General features: G+C 37.3%; 1 protein-coding gene across 2 annotated transcripts in view; it reads left to right on the plus strand.

The window, feature by feature from the left end:
• Positions 1-23,089, plus strand: part of CDH13 (cadherin 13) — a 432,460-nt gene that overhangs the window by 127,760 nt on the left and 281,611 nt on the right. For both annotated transcript variants that reach the window (XM_031615494.2, XM_031615493.2), the window contains exon 3: positions 19,506-19,714. In XM_031615494.2, the coding sequence (XP_031471354.1) occupies positions 19,506-19,714 (209 nt within the window). The remainder of the gene's footprint in view (positions 1-19,505; positions 19,715-23,089) is intronic.

The following is a 23,089-nucleotide window of genomic DNA, read 5'->3' on the forward strand; positions in this document are numbered from 1 at the left end:
GCTAAAGTGGAGAAAAGAATTCAAATTCCGAAACAATACATGTGTCTTTGGATTTTTTGTAGTTTGTTATTAAAAGAAATTTTGGGACTCAGGTTTTGTTGTTGTTTTGCAATGATATTACCGAGCTTTATAAGACAGGCAAGGAAGCATTTTCTTATTACTTCTACAGAATCAGAATGTTTTCTTTACCCTGCTAGGTTCAAATGCAAGATCTGAATGTATTGATGCAGTAAAACAAATTCATTTTGTGGGGAAAAAAAGGCATTATTTTGTATTACCTTGCTAGATTCTTTATTTCTGATTAAGTTTTTTTATTTCTTTATTTTTGCCAGTAAGTTTCAGGAGTCATCAGTGTGTTTAGAATAGAAAGTTATTCTAGGAGGAAAGTGAACAGTGCTCTCAGATGGAGAAATGTTTGAAAGATGGAAGCAAAAACCCAATCATTTGAATGCCATTCAGAGGGAGATCTCACTAATCAGTGTTTTGTTCATGGCTCCTTGCTGTTTGGAGGACAGAATAGTATAGTTTAGTGAAATATTTGCACTACAATGCTTGCAAATTTGGGGAAATGGAATTTGGATTGAGTCAGGATTATTTTTGATCTTATCCCTCCACATTTTTTTTGGTGAATGTGAGCAACGCTTATGTATGTGCATAAAGAAAATGACTTATTTTCTTTGAAGTGTCAGTAACATTGTCAGGCATTTATCTAAGTAAACACACAGCAGAATGATTAAGTCAGAGTGAAGCTGAATGTGTGAGATACAAATTAATTTTAGCATTGTTTATAATCTGTACACCACATAAAGCATGGAATGCTTAGCATGGGGGAAAACTACTGAGGTATGTAAAAAATGTCCAAATGAGATATGCGAAATTACTTGTTATGTAATGAGTTCTAAAAAGAAGACCTGGTTTGAATCAGTAAAATCATTAGCAAAAACATTTCCTTACACCGAGATGACTGTGTTTACGTTTGGAGAATGACATTTCCAGTGCTTCACAGAATGCTGAAGAACAGATACAACATTGTGGCCGAGGGGAATATCATCTCCTATACCTGTGTCTCACACCTGGCATGGGAAAGCATTTCATTTTCATCAGCACTGCTGATACCAGCACCATATGCATGTGCAAGTAAAGAAAGGTGAGAAGGAACATCATTTTGGAGAAGGTTGGTATGTATGGTGGTTCAGTTGCATATCAATTCTACAGAATTCTAATAAAAAGCTAATCAAAGCCTTCTGAGATCAATGCAAAAGCCCTTTAGCATTAACAGACTTGAGCTCAGATCCCTAATCAGTTCTGTCAGTGGATACAAAAGAACTTAAAGCAGCCAAGAGTTTGTATGCTCTCCACAGGAGAAATAAATATTAAGGTTAACAGCTATAGACAGATGAAGAAGCATTTATCCTCAATCTCCCCTCTGAAGCAAACAAGCCTGTTTTTATGTCAGTGATGACAGCAGAGCAGAATTTTCCTAGAAAGGACTGGAGAAGCTAAATTTCGAACTCCACTTAAAAAAGCTTTTTTGTCTTCTGATTAAATGATACTATAATTTTCAGCTTTGTTGAATAACTAGCTAATGTATTAAAAGCTTCAGCACACGTTATTTGGTTAAGTTGTGTTTGTACATGGGATGATTACAGCTATTTTGGTATTGTTCATTATTGAAAAGAAACCTGTATGTAAAACATAATGTGAAGATTTATTTTTAGTTCTATGTTTACATCATTTATTTAAAAACACACAGAAGATAAACAGTTTTCAAAAACAGAGGAGAAAAGTGGAGTTACTTCGAGAAGGCGGCATCACCCTGTATTTATAGTATGGTAAACATAACATTAATCAGCTGGAAAATGTTCAACAAAATGTAAAACCGTTATGGGCTGTAGTTCAGAGAAATGTAGGTAGCAAAATATATCTAGCTCCTGTACTTCAAAAGGCAGTGCAAAGCTGCAGAACCTGTGGGAAAATCAATTTTCTGCAGCATCAGTGGCTTGCACAAATTTTTGCAGTGCACCATCTAGCTGTTGTTTGTTTGTTTGTTTGTTTGTTTGTTTGTTTTAAATTTAACTGATTTACTCCTGCTCCTCTACCTGTTATATGGGCTGCAGCATATTCAGGTTCATCCTTCAAATACCGTTGAAATACTCCTTTAAAGAATGAATAAAATGAACCGCAGCACTGCTAAAAGAAGTTGTGTGAAATGCATGTTTCTTCCTCTGTTTTGCCTTGATGTGCTGTGACTTCAAACCTACTTTCCACTGCAAATCAGGACGCGGTGTTCTGGGAATCTCCACCACCTCCAAGTGGTCCCAGAAAGCTGCCTGGCTCCGTGTTCCCATGGATGTGTCTGAAGAGGGATGACTAATTCCCCAGCACTTATCAGGCAGCTGCAATTTGATCATATCTTCATTGAAGGCAATAGACAGGACCTGCCTCCACACATTTGTTCTGCTGAGAGCAGTGACAAAATGTGTCCCCAGTGCAGTTTTTATGGGTCCCTGTTCTGTGCCAGGAAGATTTCTTGAGCATCATCTCCAGAGAATGACCTTGCTATCTTTCTTCTTTGATGTGCTGCCCAGGGACATCAGAGAAAGCCTTGTATACAGAATACATACTCTTATTAAATGCTTTGTTTATAAATCACTCTTAGAATTAATGCAATTTTAGATTGTATTTTTAGATTAAATCAATTTAATTTTCAATTCTGTTACTATTTTTTGACAGCATTTTATCCGTATCACTTTAAAGGTGCATTTCTTACGCTTCATTCCTCAAATAAGCAGTCTGAGCACAGTGCATAATCTATCCTTATTTCACATGATGATACTTTCCTATTTGGATCTTTTCAATTGAGTGCCTTCTCTATCACCACTGGAGCTTACTGTTTTGAAGAAAGAGGAATGTATTACAGTAAGCAGTGTGGCTTTACTGGCTTGCAAACATTGTTCAACCTTGTGAAGCAAGATCGGGCTCTCTAATGTAAAATGCATTACTGCTAACACTGGGAGATTCAATTATAATTTTTCTCTTCTGCGACATCTTTTCTGAAAAAGAGATGAGAAAAAGTAAACTTCTGAAAGTTTGAAAGAATGGTGAATTACCATTTTGCAATGTGCAATGTTTTCTGTGACTCTGTTCTGCGGTAAATGGGTCACCTGCCTGCTTGAGCAGCAATGGATGGAAAATAATGTTTCAGTAAGAAAGGGTTTAATTTGTGATAATTTTAAGTAATGCTAATGTTGAGGAGAACAACTTCTTTCATTCAGTTTTTCACTTGAGTTTGAAGCTGCCACAATGAAGCACTTGGGAGAAAACTTAGGGGGAAATAAACTGAAACATCAAAACCCCACATTATGTGGGAACCGAAAAGCGAGAGCCCCTGGAGCTCATAACAGAGAAATTCTGCACTGGCTTTGGAGGTGAAATATCTCTTTTCTTAAGCTTCACCACAGGTTTTTGGCAGAGATGTTGTGTGGCAGCAGCAGGTCAGGCTTCACTCTGAACATGTGCACTGCATCAGGTGCTAGAGAAGAGGGGCTGCTGGCTGGGGGCAGCCCCATGGGGTGCCAGGGTGCTGGAGCTAATGTGCTAAACAGCAGGGCATTCCTTGCTGGGAGGAGGCAGTCAACCTCTAAGCCCAAGGCCTGGACCTGCTGTTCAGAAGGCAATGTTCCCTGCCATGCCTTTCTGTCTCTTTTGGACTCTTGAGGTTTGAGCTGTTGTATCACCCCCTGATGTGCTGTGTATGTGGCTCACATATAGCTTTGTAGCAACCAGCTGGGGTTGGTAGCAAGAGCCCTCCTGTCTCAAGCACTAGCAACAACATCAGCAATAGTGGAAAACAGAGAGAAGCGGAGAGTGTTAAAGAATTCTTCTTTCTTCTGTATTTTGGTAATGACTTTGGCATTGAAAATCACAAAGATAATGACACTGAAACGTCCGTTGAAGGAAGATACAGTGGTGTCTACTCCAGAGCTTTTGTCAGTATGGAAATGTCAGAAAACATTATATTCAGAACAGAAATCGCAAGTATAGACCTGACAAAGTAAATTTTGAGCTGTGTACTCAAGTGTAATGCTTGAAACATATTCCAAATTGGCAAGTTGCAACCAATCATGGAACAGAACCAGTGCTCCAAAAAACGGATGGAGCCAATGTTGAAATCTGAATAATCACAACTACATTTTCATAGTAATTTAAACGGAAGAAGCATTGGCAGAAATTCATGAATAATTTACATATAAGAATTTAGCAATCTGTGGTGAATAGAAAAATAAATGGCAAAGCCAATAAATAAATGATTATTCCAAATTACTTGCTCTGCCCTGATGTTTGCTAAGAAGTGTCTTTTTTGGACCTTCTTAAAATGCTGCATTTAAATTCCTGCTTCTCAGGTAAATGGTGCCCTAAAGGAGTAGCAGAAACTTATGTATTTGCCAGAGGATTCAAAAAATAAATAAAAGCAAAAAGTAAATATGAATCCATAATGTAGGCTGTTTTATGGGAGGAACATATAAAAAATCTCATTTGACATGCAGCAGCTGCAATGAGAAATGTTAGAATTTATATATATCTATAATAGTGAGCTACGCACTGCATTAGATTTTTATTAATTATGTATAAAGTTTTAAGATTTATGGTGGAAGTGATATCTGAAAAGAGGAACCCATAATTCCTTTCTGTGCCTTTGGGAATGCAGAATTATTTTAATAAGCAAGAAATTAATTTACAGAGCACCACTATTTGTTTCTGCATAGAAGGTATATTGGATCCATTAAAAAATATATATTGTTTATCTATGATTTTTTTTTAATGGATTTTTGATGCTTTTGTAGTTTTTGTAAGCCTCTTTACTCTCATTGTTTTTAAATACTCAAATACTCTTCCCAAGACACCTCTAAAGTACTATTATGCATCAGTTTCTTGGGGGCACTCTTCATAATGCAGCTTTCAGACCTGTGGCAACAACTTTTTGACCCAACTTTTCTTTGGTATTTGAAAATAGTGTTGTATCACTTATATTAACTGCAGAAGAAGTGGTGTCTGCTTGTGAAGAGACTAATCCATCTGAAATAAATAATGCCTAGCTGGGAATTGGAATAAGACCCTGGCATTTGAAGCTGCTTTCATGAACCCCCTAACTAGTACCATCACATCTGTGTTCTCTCTCCTTTGCTGTCATGGCGGTGAATGATTGAGTTAATAGAAAAATATGTCCAAATCCATTTTATTTTATTCCTTATGATGAAAAGCACTTGGTGCTCTGTTTCCAAATATTACTGTCTAGTTACTCTCCATATCCAACATTTGGTATGGCTCAAGTTGGTACTGCTGAATTTCAAGCATCCTTATTTAATCCTAAGCACCAATTTTAGCATCCCAGTGTAACATTTCAATATTTTATATATGTGCTTGCCCTTGAGATGAACTTCCTCAGGTAGTTACTATAGCTGTGCCTGATTTCAGTGGGTCATAGTGTGTATTTTGAACAAATGAATTTTCAATCCTAGTAGCCAAAATCCATTTCAGTGTGAATAAAACACTGACTGCTTCTGTACAAGGAGACAATGAAATAAATTTAACATGCCTGTGGAAAGAGCTTTGCTGTTTCTGAGAGTGACAGTCTTTGTAGCACTATTGTCAAATGATTCTATCAGGTGGTAGTTAATTTCAAGCCTTTTCTACAAATGCTTATCAACTATCCTTGAAGTTCTGGGTTTCTCCCCAGACAAACTTGGATGGTTCTGTCAAAATGTCTGCTATTCTTCTGGGGTGCACAGCTTCACCAACTGTGCTGATACAGATCATTATGTGTGAGTAGCATCCTACAGACCCAAGGCCAGATGGCAGATCCCTGTGGTCGAGAAGGTCACTATCAGTTCTTTGTTGGCCTAAAATAGGCTGGTGATGTGACCTCACGTGTGCAGTTCTCAGTTTCAGAGCCTAGGGCTCCTCATTCGTCAAGTTGGGATGGACTGGGTTTATTTTCCACAACTATAAAGGAAGGTGATATAGTTAACTTGAAAGAAAAAAAATAAAAATAGAAGAAACGATAACAAACAAAACAATACAGAAACAAAATGAAACAAAAAAGAGAAATACAACGAAATACAGAGGATACTTCTGGAACAGCAAGTGAGTGCAGTAATGAAATAGATTTTAGTACTCTGGTGTTTTGGAAAGCCAGAGGATGAATCTGGACTTGGTAACAGCTCCGGAAAATAGCTAAGTTGAGCAGTGTAATGTACTGTCATTTACTGCATAGGAGCCTTCTATGGAAAGGTAATGTCTGAAGAGGGTTGGTGGAAGGAAGGTATGCAAGGTGTAAATCCCTGTAAGAAAAACATTGCCTTGAAGAACTGAGCAAAGTAATTCTCATCACTTGCTCATTCTTTTGTTCTCAGGATGTGAGCCAAGTACAGTAGCCTAGAGACTGAGCATACTATCAAGGTAAAAGGTTGGTCTGCAGAGACAAAGACGTGTGTGAATGTAGAGGGTATGAATTTTATTTCTTATTCAGATGTCAAGGTTGGCCAGCTAAACACATTTCTTTATGCCAGTGCTGCTGGACTCTGACTCCTTCTGCAGACAAATATTCTCTTCTGTTGGAGCTGGGATTTGTCTATGATGACTGTTCAATGTGTAGGAAATGGGTAGCAGCTTTGTGTTTTTTCCAGTCCAGGATTCAGCTCGCTGTCTATAATTTAGTCTTCTGTGAAAGCTTTCATAGTGAGGAATGTACTCATTCTAGACTTCTCTGGCAAAACTTCAAAACATTAATGAACTTGTAGCAGGGCTGCATTAAATCTGGATTTGTTTAGCCTTCAGCTTTGCAAGGAAAATTTTAATAATGAGGTTTGGGAAACAAAGGTCTCGGAGGTGATGATTAAGAGCTTACATTCCTAAAATAATAGAAGATGAACAACTTAAAAGCATGATGTTAACAGTGCACCTATATCATTCTACATTGAAATACAATAGCAGGCATTGTCCATAAAATAATATCTCATTAGTTTCAAGAAAGAAGGAGTTTACAATAATAGAATATTTATGCTAAACAGTCGGGGTCTGGGGAGGAGAGTGAAAGTTGTCTAGGAGGCTGAATACACAAAGCCTTTGGTACTTGAAAACTAATTTTATTTGTAGTTAATATTCATTGGTGCAAGTTCTAGTCTATTGTTAAATGATTCTAGTGAATAATTACATCCATTACTTTGAAATGTTTAAGACAAGCGTGGAGTTTTAAAACCAATCTTTGTTACTGGAATCATCACCAAAGCAGCATTGTGGAAACCATGTTGACACTACAGTTTGATCATAGTCTGCAGGGCTCTCAGCGTGTACTCAGAACTGCTTCTTTGCATTGTGTTTACATGCATTATGTAACCTCATTTTCTTGGGAACTGTAAGAAAGTGTATGGCATTTCTGTATTCTCATTTCCCTGGGATTTGTCAGCTCTTGAATGTGACCCATCTGTTGATGAGTGAATGACAACTGTTTATTCCAGAATAAAGCATGTGCTAAAATGCAAACATGCAGCCTCCAGAAGCACTGAACTAAGTTTAATTAGCTGTAGCAGTCATTTAAACTTCAAGCTATGAAGTTAACTCACTTGTTTTTTGCAGGATGCGTGCTAGTCTGGGCAGCTGATGATATTATATTTGTTGCTAGATTATGAGAAGGCATTTCTGATAACCTTTCTGTTCCTAAATCTGTAAATGTCTCATATGCACTCTCTGATATGGCATATTTCTTTATTTATGTCTCAGTTCTCAGATAGAAATACTTTGAAGTTGCTAAGGATCCATGTGTAAAAATATATTACACTGTGTGAATAGAAAACTTTTGGCAAATCACATTTACTAAATGAATTCTCAGTTTATCACAGTTTTAGCCATGAGCAAAGTGCAACACAAATGAGATATATCAGTGTTTAGAAGGATGGAACTTTATTGTGTCACAAGAGAATAATGCTTTGGAAGAAGAGATGAGCTGGAAAAAGGCACAGATTTAGTGATTTTTAAGGAGTTTTAAACCAGAAGCAAAAGAAAGATTGACTTGCCATTTTTAACCTGCTAAGTATTGTAATCATTACAGTTTTTCTAATGTGAAAGAAAAGAGACAGTTATTCAAACAGATATGCTAACATTTCTGCATCTTAGCACTACTAAGGCAGTAGTTGAGAAAATCTATATCATTAATTCCCAGTGAAGTCATCAGAGTATTTGCAGTGTATATTGAAAATATATCAGGCCTATGAGAAGATGAGAAATAGTGCATTTCTCATCTGTTTGTCTTGGAAAAAAAGAAAGTATGTTAAATATTAGATTTTATAATACGATGAAATGAGTAAGTGTAAACCTGGCTCTGAATGACTGGCAACTTTTGTTGTGTTGACAACTGCACTTGCTACATGGAGCTCACATTGTTGTAGAATAACTGTATAATTTATTAAATCTAGGAGAGTGCTTAACATGTTAATAACATTTTAGTTGTATGTTGATTAGCACGTCACTAGTGGAACTGCTGTGCTGTGGGCTGGCATCTTGGCTGATCTGTCTCCAGTGTGATCAGTGTATGAAAATAAATGTGACACTGATAAGAAATATAAGAAATATTCACTAAAGGTATTGCATTCTCCTTAATCTCTCCACTAAAGATGTTCTGTTTTCAATTCTAGCATAATGCTTTTGTTCAAACTGTCCCATTGTGGGTGTTCATATCTGGAATGCTGGCTCAGATAACTATTCATTACACCTTTTTTTTGTTGACTATGGACTTTAGAATAATGAAAATTTCTATTGATTGGTTGCAGCTTTCTGCAGAAACTGTAGGTTATTGGCCTAATCCATACTTTTGAAGCTGATGAAAAGAATTGGAATCAAACACTACATTAATTTCAACCTTAGCGGTTGCACTGATGCCAACTGTGTGCTGGCAACTTTGTGGACACATTTACATGAAAGTGTATATGCACATTTGGAAACCTGCAAGCAGCCAAAGGAGGGAAGTGCTCAGTATATCTTTGAAGTATAGAATTTTCTTAAGTAATTAACATGTTTTCAATGACATTTGCTTCATATACAGTACCATTTCATTCAGTGTGAGCCTCCATGTAGCAATACCACCCTTTGAAGAAGCAAACATAAACAGCAATGTCACCTGGCTCATCAAATAATTTTTATTGAGTTTTACACATTGTTTGTTTTTCTTATTATTGTTTTTTTCTTTTTTCTTCATTATTAAAAACAAGCAGAAACCTCAGTAGCCTGATGATCTTTCCTTGGTTTATCTAGGTAAACAAATTTCAGGTTCCTTTAAATGATCTTGACTGACAGAATTTACTTCCCCTCAGGTCAGTTCCTTTGTGCAAGATGCCAAAGATTGTCTTTCTTTAAAGTATAAAAGCCTGTGTTTGATGTGAATAGAAACTGTTCTGGGAATGACTGTGTAGAGCAAGATTACATGCTGCAATTTTAATTACATTGTTCTCAGCAGTGCTACTTGTCTGATCTTAGTGTGAGAGTCAAAATTCAAACCAAGGTTATTTGGTTCTGTAGCTGTTAGTCAAGCTCTGGTATTGTTTGAAAGAGATAACGATAAATTAAGCAAGTTTAAAATCCAGCAGAGTTTTGAGAGGTGGCTTTCCTGCTTAATCCATAGAAGTTTTTTACTTTACAGACTGCAATTATGAGGTTGATTTTATGTGGTTTACAGAACAGTTTTTGTGTTGGAATTGTGTTGATACATGAATAAAATAAAAGTTTATAACTTCGCAAACTTACATGTAATGCAGATTTTTGAAGGTATTCTCAAAAGTTATTCATAAACTTTGATCAAGGATTTTATTTCAAAAACAGAGCTTTTAGACTGATGGCTGAAAAGCAGCAAAAGTCTACTTGTGCATTCTGTGGAGCCACATGCAAAATTAATATTTCTACTTGTAGCTCTGTAAAAATAAAATTAAGAGAACTCACTGGAGAGAACTCAGTTAAAAGCACTGAGAGAAATGTCTCACTGAGGATCACTGGTGGAGAAGATACGGAGATGAAAGGTGTACCCCTAGAAACAGGAGGAACTCTGTTGCATTTTATCATTGGGAATGTTGAACTATTCACTGATCTAATGAACATTTTCAGGCATGGATTACTCATTCAGCAGCTGGGTAAATAGGCCAGCAACCTACAGCATCCATTTTGAAAGGAAAATATTACACAGTGGATTTATTACTCACTCCTATTTCCTTTTATGTATTGTAAATGATGTGTCATTCCCTATTTCACAAACAAACTCCTAGCACTGAGTGCTATTTGGAAATTAGTTGCACAAGGCACAAGTTGAAAGCTTTATTTCTGAGGACGCCTTTTAAGAAAACATTATTGCACATCAAGAAAGACTTTTATTGTGATTATGGTTATGATTCCAGAAGGGCAGTTGTATATAGATGTCCATGAATTTATGTTTCTGTAATGTTTCCTAAAGTGTACTGACCAATAATTTTGCTTCTTAATTTTAAATTAAGACTTGAATTTAGTCTTGAAATTCAAGACTTGAGTCTTGATGTTGGGAAACAGTCCGTGCAACTCTCTGTTGAATTATAGATTAGATAGAATTCACACAGAAGGTGAAACCAAGAGCCAAGATTGAGAAGATGGAGTCAATGCTGCCTCTAGACAGTATCTCTGGGTAACATATGAAAAGCACTTTGTGTTGGTAGCTTGTTTAATGGAAAGCTCCTGCACTTTGACTTTGTCTTACTGTACTGCTAGACTGAGGGAAGCTGTCAGATTGACTGGAGGATGAAAACCAGTAATTTCTTCTATCCTCAAATCACCAAAGTATTCCTATTTCCTACTGAAGGAGCAGATAAGCAGTCATTCTCCAATGAGACCAGATATTTCATTTCTGACCTTCAGTAAGCTTCTTACTTCTAAACTTCAGCCAAATGTAAATATCTGCATGATTTAGTGAATCCACTGTTCATTTAATTGTACATCAGAATTTCAAGTGATTAACTTAAGGCTCACAGAAAACCGGTCTTAGCGAAAAAAGGAGAAAAACATGTGCTACAAAAATAAATAAAAAAGAAAAACAAAAGGAGAGGAGAAGAAGAAGTTAGAACAGGTCACATTAAGAAATGACACATCACTGTAATTATAACAAACTGACCTCCAAGACAGTTTTATTTGTGAACTTAGAGGAAAAAACACCATGGCTCTCAGTTAATTGCCTAGTTAAATGAACATCTTTACTAAATAAACTTGTGGCTTTGGAGTGGTTTTAAAAACACGCTGGTGTAAATAAGGCACTTTTTGTGCTGCTCGGTGCTGTAGTTATTTCCTGCACTTGTTACTTTTCGTTTGCTTTTTGACATCTGCTGGCAGCAATTTATTTACATAGTAAAATCTCCTGGGACCCTGCTTCTTCTGCCGGGTATAACCTCAGCTGATTTCTTTTTAATAAATTACTTATATCAAGCAACTTGTTTTGTGTAGCATTTATGGTGACTGCTCAAAGATCAGATCTGTGTTTGTATAGAAGCCAAACAAATGCATGGTTGGGAATATGCTGCCTCTTGAAGTTTTATTCATCCAGGATTCAAGGGAAATAATGCATTATATCCCACTGGGAAGTCCTGTATGAACTCAGACCTTCTATCTTACTGTGCTCTAGGATACAATTAATTTTGCATTGACAAAGTTCTTGCAGTAATTTGTAGAACCACAACATATTGAATGCATTTGAATGCGTTTGATTCTGTCTGCTTGTGTCTTGGAATCAGCCTGTGAAAATGTTGTGAGAATCTAAAATTAATTTGATTATATGTTCCCCTGGGATCCTCAGCAAAATGTTATGTTAGTCTGCAGAAATGGAAAAGTATGGATCATTTGCATTGTGATGGGAAACATTTTCATTGAAACTAACGAAGTTTAAAAGAGTCTTTTCCACATATCCCTTCTGGATTCAGGCTCGTTTAGACTGTTCAGAATCAACACTGTTAACAGTGAAATGTCATCTTCCCCCATAGATGTGACAGCTCCTTTGAGACTGGGTACACAAATACATTATCACTGTCTGCATTCCCAAAAGGACAGCAACTCCATTTAAACTGAACTATGTGTTGTGCTGAGAACATCAATGGCAGTGTTACAACATCCGAAGTTTTGATTTTTATTTTTTTCTTCAAACAAAGTCGCTAATATCACATTTTTTTATTGAAAAAGTAATTTTTCTCCAGGGTTTAAAACCGAACCTATATAGTATCACCATCACTTTATAATGCAGCCACTGACCTAAGCGATCAGTCAATAACATGCCTACATTGTAATAAATAAGTTGAGATAACTTCCAGTTGACAATAATTACAGCTCCTTCTGCTTGATTAGATTTTTGCCCTAAAGGAGACAACAGGCAACAAAAGGATATATGAAGATACCATGTAATGTGAGCTGGCACAGAGTGCCTTCAGTCATGAGTGTTCTGTATTTTCTCATAACTTCAAGCAGTGAAAGACTGCTGATGGAGTCCCGTTTTGGAAAGGAGTTTGCTGAGAAACTTGAGACGCAATTGAGGGATCCTTCTGTTCGGAAGGAAGAAAAGAGCAAGCATAAGGCAAGATAAACAGAGACATGTAGTTGCCAAAAAAAAGCAGGAATGTTTGACTTTGGCGTTGATAGAGCCACTTTCTTCGCATAGTGCTCTGTGAAAATACTTGTATTTTCCAATATAACCAATATAACTTCTGGTATCGTCAGGGTTGTTCACCTCTAGCTCAGGGTACCTGATGCCATACCAACACCTAGCTGAGTGGTGGTGTGATGTGCTTGGTAAGAGAAGAGAGCTGGGTGAGATATGCAAAGACACCAGAATGCAGCACCAGTATAACAGGAGGTAAGCACAGATGGAACAGAGAATTGCTAAGGTGGTTCTTCAGTGAGAAGGTAGCTGTTCATTCTGGAATCACACATAATACCCATTACATAAAGGCAGAGGAAACCTTTAGTCTGCTATCACCTATGGCTCAACTGAAGTGCACGAGAGAATTTCAAACCATTAATGATTTTTCCATCTCTGCAAAGACTGTTGGTGCTGGCCAAGTAACATGGGAGAGGGACCAGTGTGTTTATTCCCATCTAAAATGTTGCCTTTTTCATTGGCTATGGCTGGCTTCTGGGTGAGGTCCCACCCCTTGGGGGGGAAGCTTATCTAATATCTGCTGTATTCTTCTCACGTGTTTTTACAGTGCCAAAAAACACTGTTACTATTGATAGCTGCAGTACATACGGTTGAAAGGATATTCTCTGAAGGGCAGATAGGTACAGCCTAGTGCCCGCTGGATGAACTACTGGCCTAATTTGCAGATTTTAACAGGAATATGCTCAGATCTCATCCTCATACAGAAATTGCATGGAGATGTTTGTCAGTTTAGGTAATTTGTTTTTTTGTAGGCATTTAAATGTGTGCAAAGATCAAGTCTGTTGTTTAGTTCTTGTTCTTCCAAAGAAGCTGAATATAGATGTGCATTTGTGTGTTCAGCAATCCTTAAAATATTCTGATGAACACTGTACTGTTGTTTATATCTCCACAGTTTTTGACTATCTATATGCTAAATAAGTCATTGTTATAATTTATTTCAAAGGGCACATAAAGATACGTAGAACAGAATCATAAACATGCAATAGAAGATAATAGCCCACCACTGTTTGATGGATTTTTTAAGATCATTCTGTAACAATTCTGTTACATAACTAGAATTTAACACTGAACTGTTAAAAAAAATAGCACAAAGAATTTTCATAAAACTCCGTAAGATTTTTTTTTGAAATCTTTCAGTCTTGCTTGCAGCTTTTCTAAGGCACAATTTTATTTCTAGAACACTTTTAGATATGAAATATTTAAACTCACGTTTGAAAGAAAAAAAGCCTCAAGTTTCTAAAATTTGATTTTTGCTGTTTTTTGTTTCTTTTTTGTTTCCTTCTTTATTTTCCAATTAAAAATATGTATCACTGTGGTGGTCCTCGCTAAACGTGCCAGAGATAGGAAGATGGAGATAAAGGCTGACAAAAACTGTCGTATGCTCTACTTTCCAGTGTAAGTTTGGAATTGGTTACCCAATGAATTCCTCAGGCCCAGGCACAATTCCTGCTGCCTGTTACTTTTTGGCTTAGAATTCAGTTTAGAGAAACTGCCTTCATAGTACATAAATCAGGAGAGAAATTTTCCAAAGTGAACTTGAAGCTTTTCCATGATAGGTTTTTATAGCTTGGAAGGAAACTGTACTGTTGCTTGCTCCCAAAACATGGTTGTGGAGTTAAAGCAGTCACTTCCTAGCAGTGTTTCTATGCCATTCATTCCCTGTTTCCATCTCTTTGCATGTGTTCTAATTGCCTTATGCCCTAAGTTATTTTACTTCAAAAGGTTGGAATTAAGTGTTGACTGTGTCGTTTCTGGATGTAGTTTGTCATTTTTGTTTGCCATTGTTTATTGCTAACAAGAGCCTTGGTAAGTCATGGCACTTTGTGAATTTTTATATACTCCAGCACTCAGGAGCATTTCTATTTCCTTCAACCACCACTTTTCTCTATGTAGCTAATGAAGATCAACTGTCTGTTTAATAGTTTCTGTCTAACTTTTGTATTTTGCTAATATCTTTGATCAGGGAAGACTTTTCAGCCCAGATGAGGGTTCCCTGCTGGGCTGGAAAGTTATCTTGCCTTTGTGCAGCTGTAACATACTTTTCTCACCTCTCTAGACCCCTCTCAGCTACAGCTTTCTGTAGTAGAAAACGACTCATCATTTCAATTTGATCTTTCAATCTGAAGTTACGTCTTAAAATAGATTAAAAAAGAACAATGTAGGATAAAATAATGTTGATACTATAAATCCCACTGATTTGAACAAGGCTAGACTGTATTTACAAAAAGGATCCTAACATTCATTGACATAATAATTAAGAATCTGTTTTTGGTATGTATTTTCAATGTGAAATTTCCTCACTTAAAGACCTGTTTTGTTGCTAGCCATCATTAGCTAACATAAAAACTTGTGTGCATATATAGAGAGACATACGGAGTAAGTTCTGTGTGTTTATAGATAAATGTGTGTATTTAATTATTCAAAATACCTCTGTAGAGATTTTGTCAGAGAGAAAATTACGGATTCTGTATTTCTGTTGAAAACAAATTAAACTTCTGAGAATCAAATTAAACTTTGAAAAAAATGACTTTGAAAGAGGAATATATCAGTGTAATGTGCATTTGGATATAAGATTTTGGCATTTTTTCTTCTTACATAGTTTACAAGAGAGGTCCAACTGTTAATCTTCCAATATTTTAAAATGGTGCTCTTTAAAACATTTGCAGTTGTACAGAAACCTATGTGGCATATCATGACAATAGGGTGCACTGAAAGATCAATACTGGGAACTTGAAATTTCTTGCTGAGGTCTTTTAAAGGTAGTATTTCAAATCACAGCTTTGGCTTTTCACCATTACAATATGGATTTGAGGTCTTACAGAAGAATCCTCTTTGTAGTTGCCTTGATTCTGATAAGCTCAAAGTCAGTGACCAAAGTGGGCAGAAATATTTTGAACATCTCACACACTTTCTTACAGAAAGCAGTAGAAGTCTAGTACAGGAGGCTGAGAAATGAACAGAGAAAAATGAGTGACATGAATGTTGTTTTTCATTGGGAGACGCTTGGCAGTATTTTCATTTTGCTTGTATGGAGTTTTGGAGCCTGTCTCTTACCATATGGCATATTAAGCACAATAAAGATGTTCATTTGGCAGCTGGAGCATGACTAGCAACATCAGAAGAGTCATATATGCATCAATAAATTAAGAATTCTTCCTTCATGTAAATAAACATTAGATCATTTCTTTTAATTGCCTATTGAGTTCTTGACAATGAGACACAGTCACTTTGTAGTCATCTGCTACAGCATTTCCAAAATTCTAGTTTATGACTATAGCAGAACAGCTCCTATTATTAATTTTTTGCCCTTCTGCAGCACCTGGAGCAGCAACCATAAATAATTTTTTTTCAAGTGCTCTACAGATGCAGAGGAAGCAAGTGGTCTTTGCTCTGGAAAGCCTACAGTCTAGCTAAACTTCTTAAGCTCTGACACCAAGTGAGTGTGTAAGAGGCTGTGGGAAGATTTAGTGCATATGGATGCTCAACAGGTTACTGTTCATCCAATCCGTTATACTGCAGATGGATAGTATGAATAATGTCAGTCATCTGTCCCATGGTTTTCCTCATACCTAATCTCTGCGAGAAGCGCACGAACATCACAAACATAATACATCATAAATATATGTCATCATGGTTGTCAGGCAGCAAAATGTTATATACTGGGAGACAACATTTTCATGTTAGACTGCCAGATGGTTTTGTTTCCTCTCTCCCCTTAGCAGACTCCTTAGAGCAAATCCATTCAACTGACACAGACTTTGGTAACTACTTTTATTTTTTGTTATTTGGGCACTGTTTAAATATTAATCTGAAAAGTTCTTATTAAGACAACTGTTTGTAATGGCATGTTTTATTTCTGAAAAGAGAAATATAATAGCAACGTAGATCACACTTTTTCTCAGTGGAGCTCTCTGAGATATTTCCTTTCTTCTTCCATGTGCTTGTTCACATTGGTTTCAGAATATCTCAGTCCCATGCCCAAGTTTCCATCAGTCCTAGCAGAGATTCCAGGCTCTTTCCAGCATCAAACCTAGCTCAGCATTCACCTAGCTGGAACAGTAGGATAAGTGATTAGAATCTGAGCTAGCTACTAAAGCTGAAAGTCTACAGGTCTCATTCGCGTGTCTGGCAGGGCAGGGAAGTGTGGCTGGTGTCAGGACAAGCTCCATAGGCCACGTAGCTGGTACTGGAGCTTGGTACAGACAGCTCGTGTACAAGTTTGGATATCTTCATTGGCTTTTTCCCAGAATCAGCATGAGTTTAAAGATGCAGGTGTTCCTGGTGAGGGGCACTGTGAGAATTATTTGGAATTTAATACAATCTCCCGTGATGTTCCCAGGTAATCCCGATCCAGAAGGCATCATTGCTTTCATAAAGTTCTCATTTGCCTCTCACTTCAGAATAGAGATTTTATCTAAGGCTACATTTCTTTTCAACTCTCATAATAATTTAACAGTTTGCTTCAACTTCATCTCTGTTGGCCCCTGGTCCACATAATCTTCAGTGTTCTCTGTCCTTATGATCGCTTCATCTCCTTCCATCCACTTCTAATTTCTCTCCTACATATCACTATTTCTTATAGCCCTTTCATTTTCTTTCCTTCTCCTTGCTACTAACCTTGTCAAATACCTTCGTTTCTGTGGTAGACTTGGGAATTGAAAGCATCAGTGCTTTTGGATGAGATATGGTAAGAAAAGTTTCTCACTTTTAAGCAAGTTCACTTCTGCTCTTTGTTGGAAAAAGTGCAGAGTTTCATAACCAATGTACGAGCAAATATAGAAGGTCTGAAAGTTTCAAATTCATAACTCCAAGTGAATGTAAAATATACATTCAACTACCTCTTTTAATTCCATGTGTCAGCTCTGCATGTGGCCTTTGAATTTGCAGAATGCATGCAGATGGCAGCAATGCAAGTGCCTCAAGAAATGTGATGCTGAGCAGCAAGGTGGGAGAGGTGTGCTCCCAACAGAGAGCGGCTGCTTACTGACTGTGTCTTGTACTATTTGGCCATCCTATCACTCCAAACTCTGACATTTGGTTTTAAATTGTTACTCTGTCATAGTTGTTAGGCTTTCTATTCTTTTATTTAAGCTTTGCTGAGAGACATCTTATTCTAGACGTGATGAATTTGTCAACTAGAGATGCCAAATCTTCCAGTTGTGTGCTATTAATAGACCACTAGGTCAACAGCAGCTTTGGACTGTGAGAAGTACAGGCTGATTCAGTATAACAAGGTACCTGCCAAAGGCACTGTGCCATTGTTTTTTAAAGGGTGGAGAAGAATAAGTTAAATGAGAATCCACTCATAATTCATCAAGACTGTAATCTATACAGTGATTAGCATAGAGAATTTCAATTTCTCACATCTGTGGTAACAGAGAAATTTTGTCTTTTAGTGGGCTGATAGCTTTAGGAGATTACAGAGAATCTGTTAAATGCCTGTCATATCACCGACATCAGCTGCAAGGGGTGGTTTAACACCGGGGAGGCCTTGCCAACAAAGAACCTTCCATCAAAATCCTTCTGGCTTCTTTTTTTATTTATAATCTCTCTTGCTTTCAGCAAAATTCAATGAAGTGGCAAATGTGTGGCCATCCACTATGAGAACGTGTTTTACCTCTAGGATTTAGCCAAGCTGTGAGAGAATCTAGGATTTACTTTTTTTCCCTTTAAAAATACCGATCAGACAGAACAAAATAACCCATACAACGAATTTTAAAAATTACTAAAAGTGCTTTGTTTTCAGTAAAACTATTGTCTTTGATCATCTCTAGTCTGTATCCCTGTCTGTAAGGCAGCTTTTAAAGGCGCAGTGGAATCGAAATGTAGAACTAAAATAGCAGGAGCATACAGATAAGCAAAATTCTACAGCACAGTAACTTGAGGAACAGGTAATAAATATAGAACAAGTCGTCTAGGGGAAAAAAAAAGCAGCACACATATAAATACGTCATTCAGATGTCAAAACAGGAGGAGTTTGCTTAGAAATTAGAAGTTTGTGAAGACCTCTTAATCATATGGCTGTAATTACACCAGTAATGTTTATGGCAGTGTTTTGAGCAAAGTGAATCTACTGGGCTCAGAGAAGGAACATGAGGCAGTGTCACATCTTTATCTTTAGGGATGTTTTTCTCTCTCTGTTGGTTTTCATAAATATTGTAAGTACTTCATGTAAAGTGAAACAGGTTTTTGAAAGCTGTTTTTTAAGATTTCTTCTCGGCTATATTGGTAGTGCAGCTCATGCATCATGCTACATGTGGTTAATAAGAATATTAAGAAATACTATAATTTTTTTTTTTAATTATGTAACACTTTTGCAGTAGAATGTAAAATTGCATATTTTGCAAACCGCCAACAGCAAAACTAAAGAAAAATACATTGGATATCTGAAACCACTTGGGCAGCAGAAGAGCCTTTACATCTCATCTCACTTGTTACAGTGAATGGGGAGAACAGCAAGGCCACTATTGGTGTCGCCCAGTTTGTAGAATTAGGTGTGCATTTTGTGCTTTTGAGTGATGAGAAAATGTTCATGTCTAATGTGAGTTTATTTCCTCCTTCCCCAGTTAGTATGGCCAAAATCTCCTCATCTTTCTGAAATTGCATACTCATAAGATTGTCTATGAAATATTATAGCCATGCAAGTATAATGTTTGAAAGTATTCCCTTAGATTGGAGCCATTTCTCCATGAGATCTGTACATAAGCCAACAACGTGAAAACTTCTGAAGTCTGTATTCCAAAGTGGATACTTAAACTTCAGTTTTCTCATTTTTCTTTTTATTTCTTTTCTTCCCCAGTGGTGTTTGATGACTGCAAGGGGAATAACAAATTGAACTTCGAAGTTTCTAACCCAGACTTTAAGGTGGAACACGACGGGTCTTTAGTTGCACTGAAGAATGTATCAGAAGCTGGCAGAGCTTTGTTTGTCCACGCACGATCTGAGCATGCTGAGGATATGGCAGAAATTTTGATTGTTGGAGCTAATGAGAAGCATGGTGCATTAAAGGTAAGATAAATACAAAAGACTAGAAGAAAGATGTTGCTAGGTACTTACATGTGCCATCTAGGACTACAAGCAGATTGAATCTGTTAGCAGAGAGATCAAAATTCCATCCAGGTATTGCTGTAACAATTTAGCACTTAGCTCAACATAACAGAGTATAATTTTTGCAGATTTTGAAAGATGTATTACATCTTCAGGTGTAAATACTAAATATTCATACAGAATTGACTTAAATGAGAGAGCCTGAGTATCAAAATTGGCAAGTTCTTCTAATGTACTTACCTCAGATAACCAGTTTGGCAATAACTACAAATGGAAAAGTCATACTCAAAATATTTAATTTAGAATTTACTACTTCGTATTTGTTGTAAGTCTTAAGGACATGGAAATTAGTTCTATGCTGTGGAAGTTAAATTTTCATACAGGTCTGCTTATCTGATGCCATTACATGTTATACTACATCAACTTCTGCTTGCAAATTCCAATCTACATTTACTCTCCGTCAATATTTCTATCTGCACTGTTGAGTTTGTTCCACTGTAGCAGAAATACTAAGTCACAGCTTGAAGCAGTAACTGAACACCTGGTGGGAAGGCAGGGCCAACCCAGGGGAGCTCAGATGCATGCCATGAGTGCCTGGAAGGGGTGGAGCCAGGATCCACTCCTTCCCAGAACTCATTTAAGAGTTGGCAGTGGAGGCAAGGGGATCTTGCTGGAGATCCTTGCCTACCTGAGGCCTTCTAAGGGTAAGCAGATTCTTTTCCTTTGTTTCTGTGCTCAGGACTGTTGCATTTGAGCATGTCCTCACTTGCTGCAGTCTAGGACTTTGCAACCTTAATATCATTGCTGCACTTTCCATTGTATTATAGCATTACATCCACTCTGCCCACTTATTTCTGTATCCATTTTTTTTCCAGTTTGGAATTTCAGCATAATACCAACCATATAGTCTGGGGAAAAGTGCTTCACAAATTGATTGAAATGCTTACTCTGTGCTCATGAGAGTAACAGAAAGGGATGTGAGGTAGCCTTCATTTGTATATCCTGGCATTTTAGTAAAGAGGCAGGCAAGACAGTGGTTTCCTATACAATTAAACCTAGCACTGCTGTAGACCTATGCTTTTAAGGAATCATAAAGAAGCCATGATGAGAATCACTTATCTGTTGTTTTATTTTGGTATTTAGACTTTCAGCTATCAAAGTTTTCATTGCTTAGCATAACTCAAGTTTTTCATTTAAAAAAACTCAGCTTTAAGGGAAAGAGTGAACAAACTTCTGAAAGTCTGTGGCTGAGGAAAGGTTTTGATCTGCGCTTTAAGCAGCATGAGATGTGAATGTAGATTGCCAGCAGGGGAAAAGTATCAGAATGTGTAACTGTGCAGAGAGCTGATCAGAACACTGAGAGGGAATTTAATTTTATTTAAATATGCTGTACCTTCAGAAAGTTCAATTTTAACAAAGTCATACTTAAGAGACTCTTCTGTGTCAGAACTGTGGATTCAGGACCACGCACCATCAAACTCAGAGTACAAAAAGTAACTCAGATGACCTGGGCATTTAGCTGCCCTTGGTCTCAAACTAGCAAGACGTGTTCCTTTTGGTGCATTCACAAGAATGTGATAATGATTTTGATTTAACTGTAGGTTTTGAAAGCTTAGGAGCTGTTTTAAAATGGTGATTATCATTCTTCTGTTGAAAGTTACTGAATCCACAGAGAAGTTTGAAACATCCCAACTGGAAGGCTGGAGTTAAACTTAATGGGATTGGTTTCTTTATGACGATCCGATTCTCTGAGAATCATATTCTGATGCTGTTATACTGATTTACTAAGAGAAGTAACTCTTCCCTGCCTTTCTAAGGGACATATTCTGTGGAAGTTACAATCTTGGGGTAGTTTTGCCGCCTGAGCAGAAATCAACATGTGTGTGTTTGTGCTGACTACAACAGAGCTTTATTACTGGTCTTTTCTCTTTATATCCTATCCAGGTTCTGGACAGTATTTTCTCAAAATGTTCCATTAATATTAATATCTAGTGTTGAAACTTATCATCAGACTGCATTCAGAAGCCAAATCTAATTTGGCCCCACTCCTAGGTTCTGTTAAAACCACTCTGTATTGCTTCAGAGAGGGAAGACCAGTCTGGACCTGACATATTCTGCTCCTTGCCAGTTTCCCCTCATGGGTGGCTATGCAGAGCAACCTCATAATATTATCTCTACCTGTATTCACCAGTTCTTTGTGAGTTTTGAAATTCAGCTCATAACTAAAACATTGTTTTTTTGGCATGTTGATTCTTGGTGTGTGCAGTGCCTTTGGGATTTAGATGATGCATTACTGTGAGCTGGGAAATCCATGTAATGAGGATCAACACTACTTCAAGATGATATAAATGTCTTGGGACTGGTTGTCCTACTTGACCTCAGCTAGTATTCTGTAGCTCTTAAATATTTCTATCAACAATTTCAGCTATTATTTGCCTATTTTAAACATAGCAGACAGCCTTGTCTTTCTGTTTGTCATACCTCAGAAGGATATAAAGATAACAGCATCCTATCTGATGTGACTTTTCTGATAAAAGCAGAGGATTCAGTTCAAATTTATGGGCTGAATGTGTAAGCATGGAAACAGCAGAACAGCTCCATCTGTTAAGGCAAGGAGCCTTGGCTAAGAAGTGCTCAGATGGAGCCCTAATATTTCAGCATGATTTCGTAGGGTTATGATGATTGCGTGCCGGAGCATTGCTCAGCATTCAGTACTTAAAGTACCTTGTTTAATTAAGGGATAATCAGAGAATCATAGAATGGCTTGGGTTGGAAGGTACCTCAGGGGTCATTAAGCTCCAACCCTCCCTGCCATATGCATGGCCACCAGCCTATATATCTAGTACTAGACTAAGCTGCCCAGAGCCCCATCCAAACTGGCCTTGAACACCTCCAGGGACGGGGCATCCACAACCTCTCTGGGCAAGTTATTAAGGAATTAGTATATTTTTCCCCATTACCAGTGACTGCCAGTTCTTTACTGAAAGCACGTGACCTACATCTGTGAAATCCCATTGTTAATGTTTCTAATAGTAGATTCCCAACATGTTTGGAAAATGACTGATGACAATGATCTCTAATGTGCTGACATGCAGACTGAGCCTGGAAGAAGATAGTGTAATTCCTGAAACTTTGAAGGGTGATTACTACCAAACATATTTAAGAGGAATATCAGAAGTATTTAAAGCTTAAAAAGAGCAGAAAGCTATTGGTATTCTAGTGGTTGAGGTATATGATTATTTCCTGCTGAAGATGTGGGAAGATAGCCTCACTGATCAGTGGTAAGTGATTAAGTACCTCCAAGGCTCTAATACAGTCAGTGGCTGTTAGAGTACC

This window comes from Phasianus colchicus, chromosome 13 (genome assembly GCF_987193195.1).
Source record: "Phasianus colchicus chromosome 13, bPhaCol1.hap1.1, whole genome shotgun sequence".
In the NCBI taxonomy this organism is placed as follows: Eukaryota; Metazoa; Chordata; class Aves; order Galliformes; family Phasianidae; genus Phasianus; species Phasianus colchicus.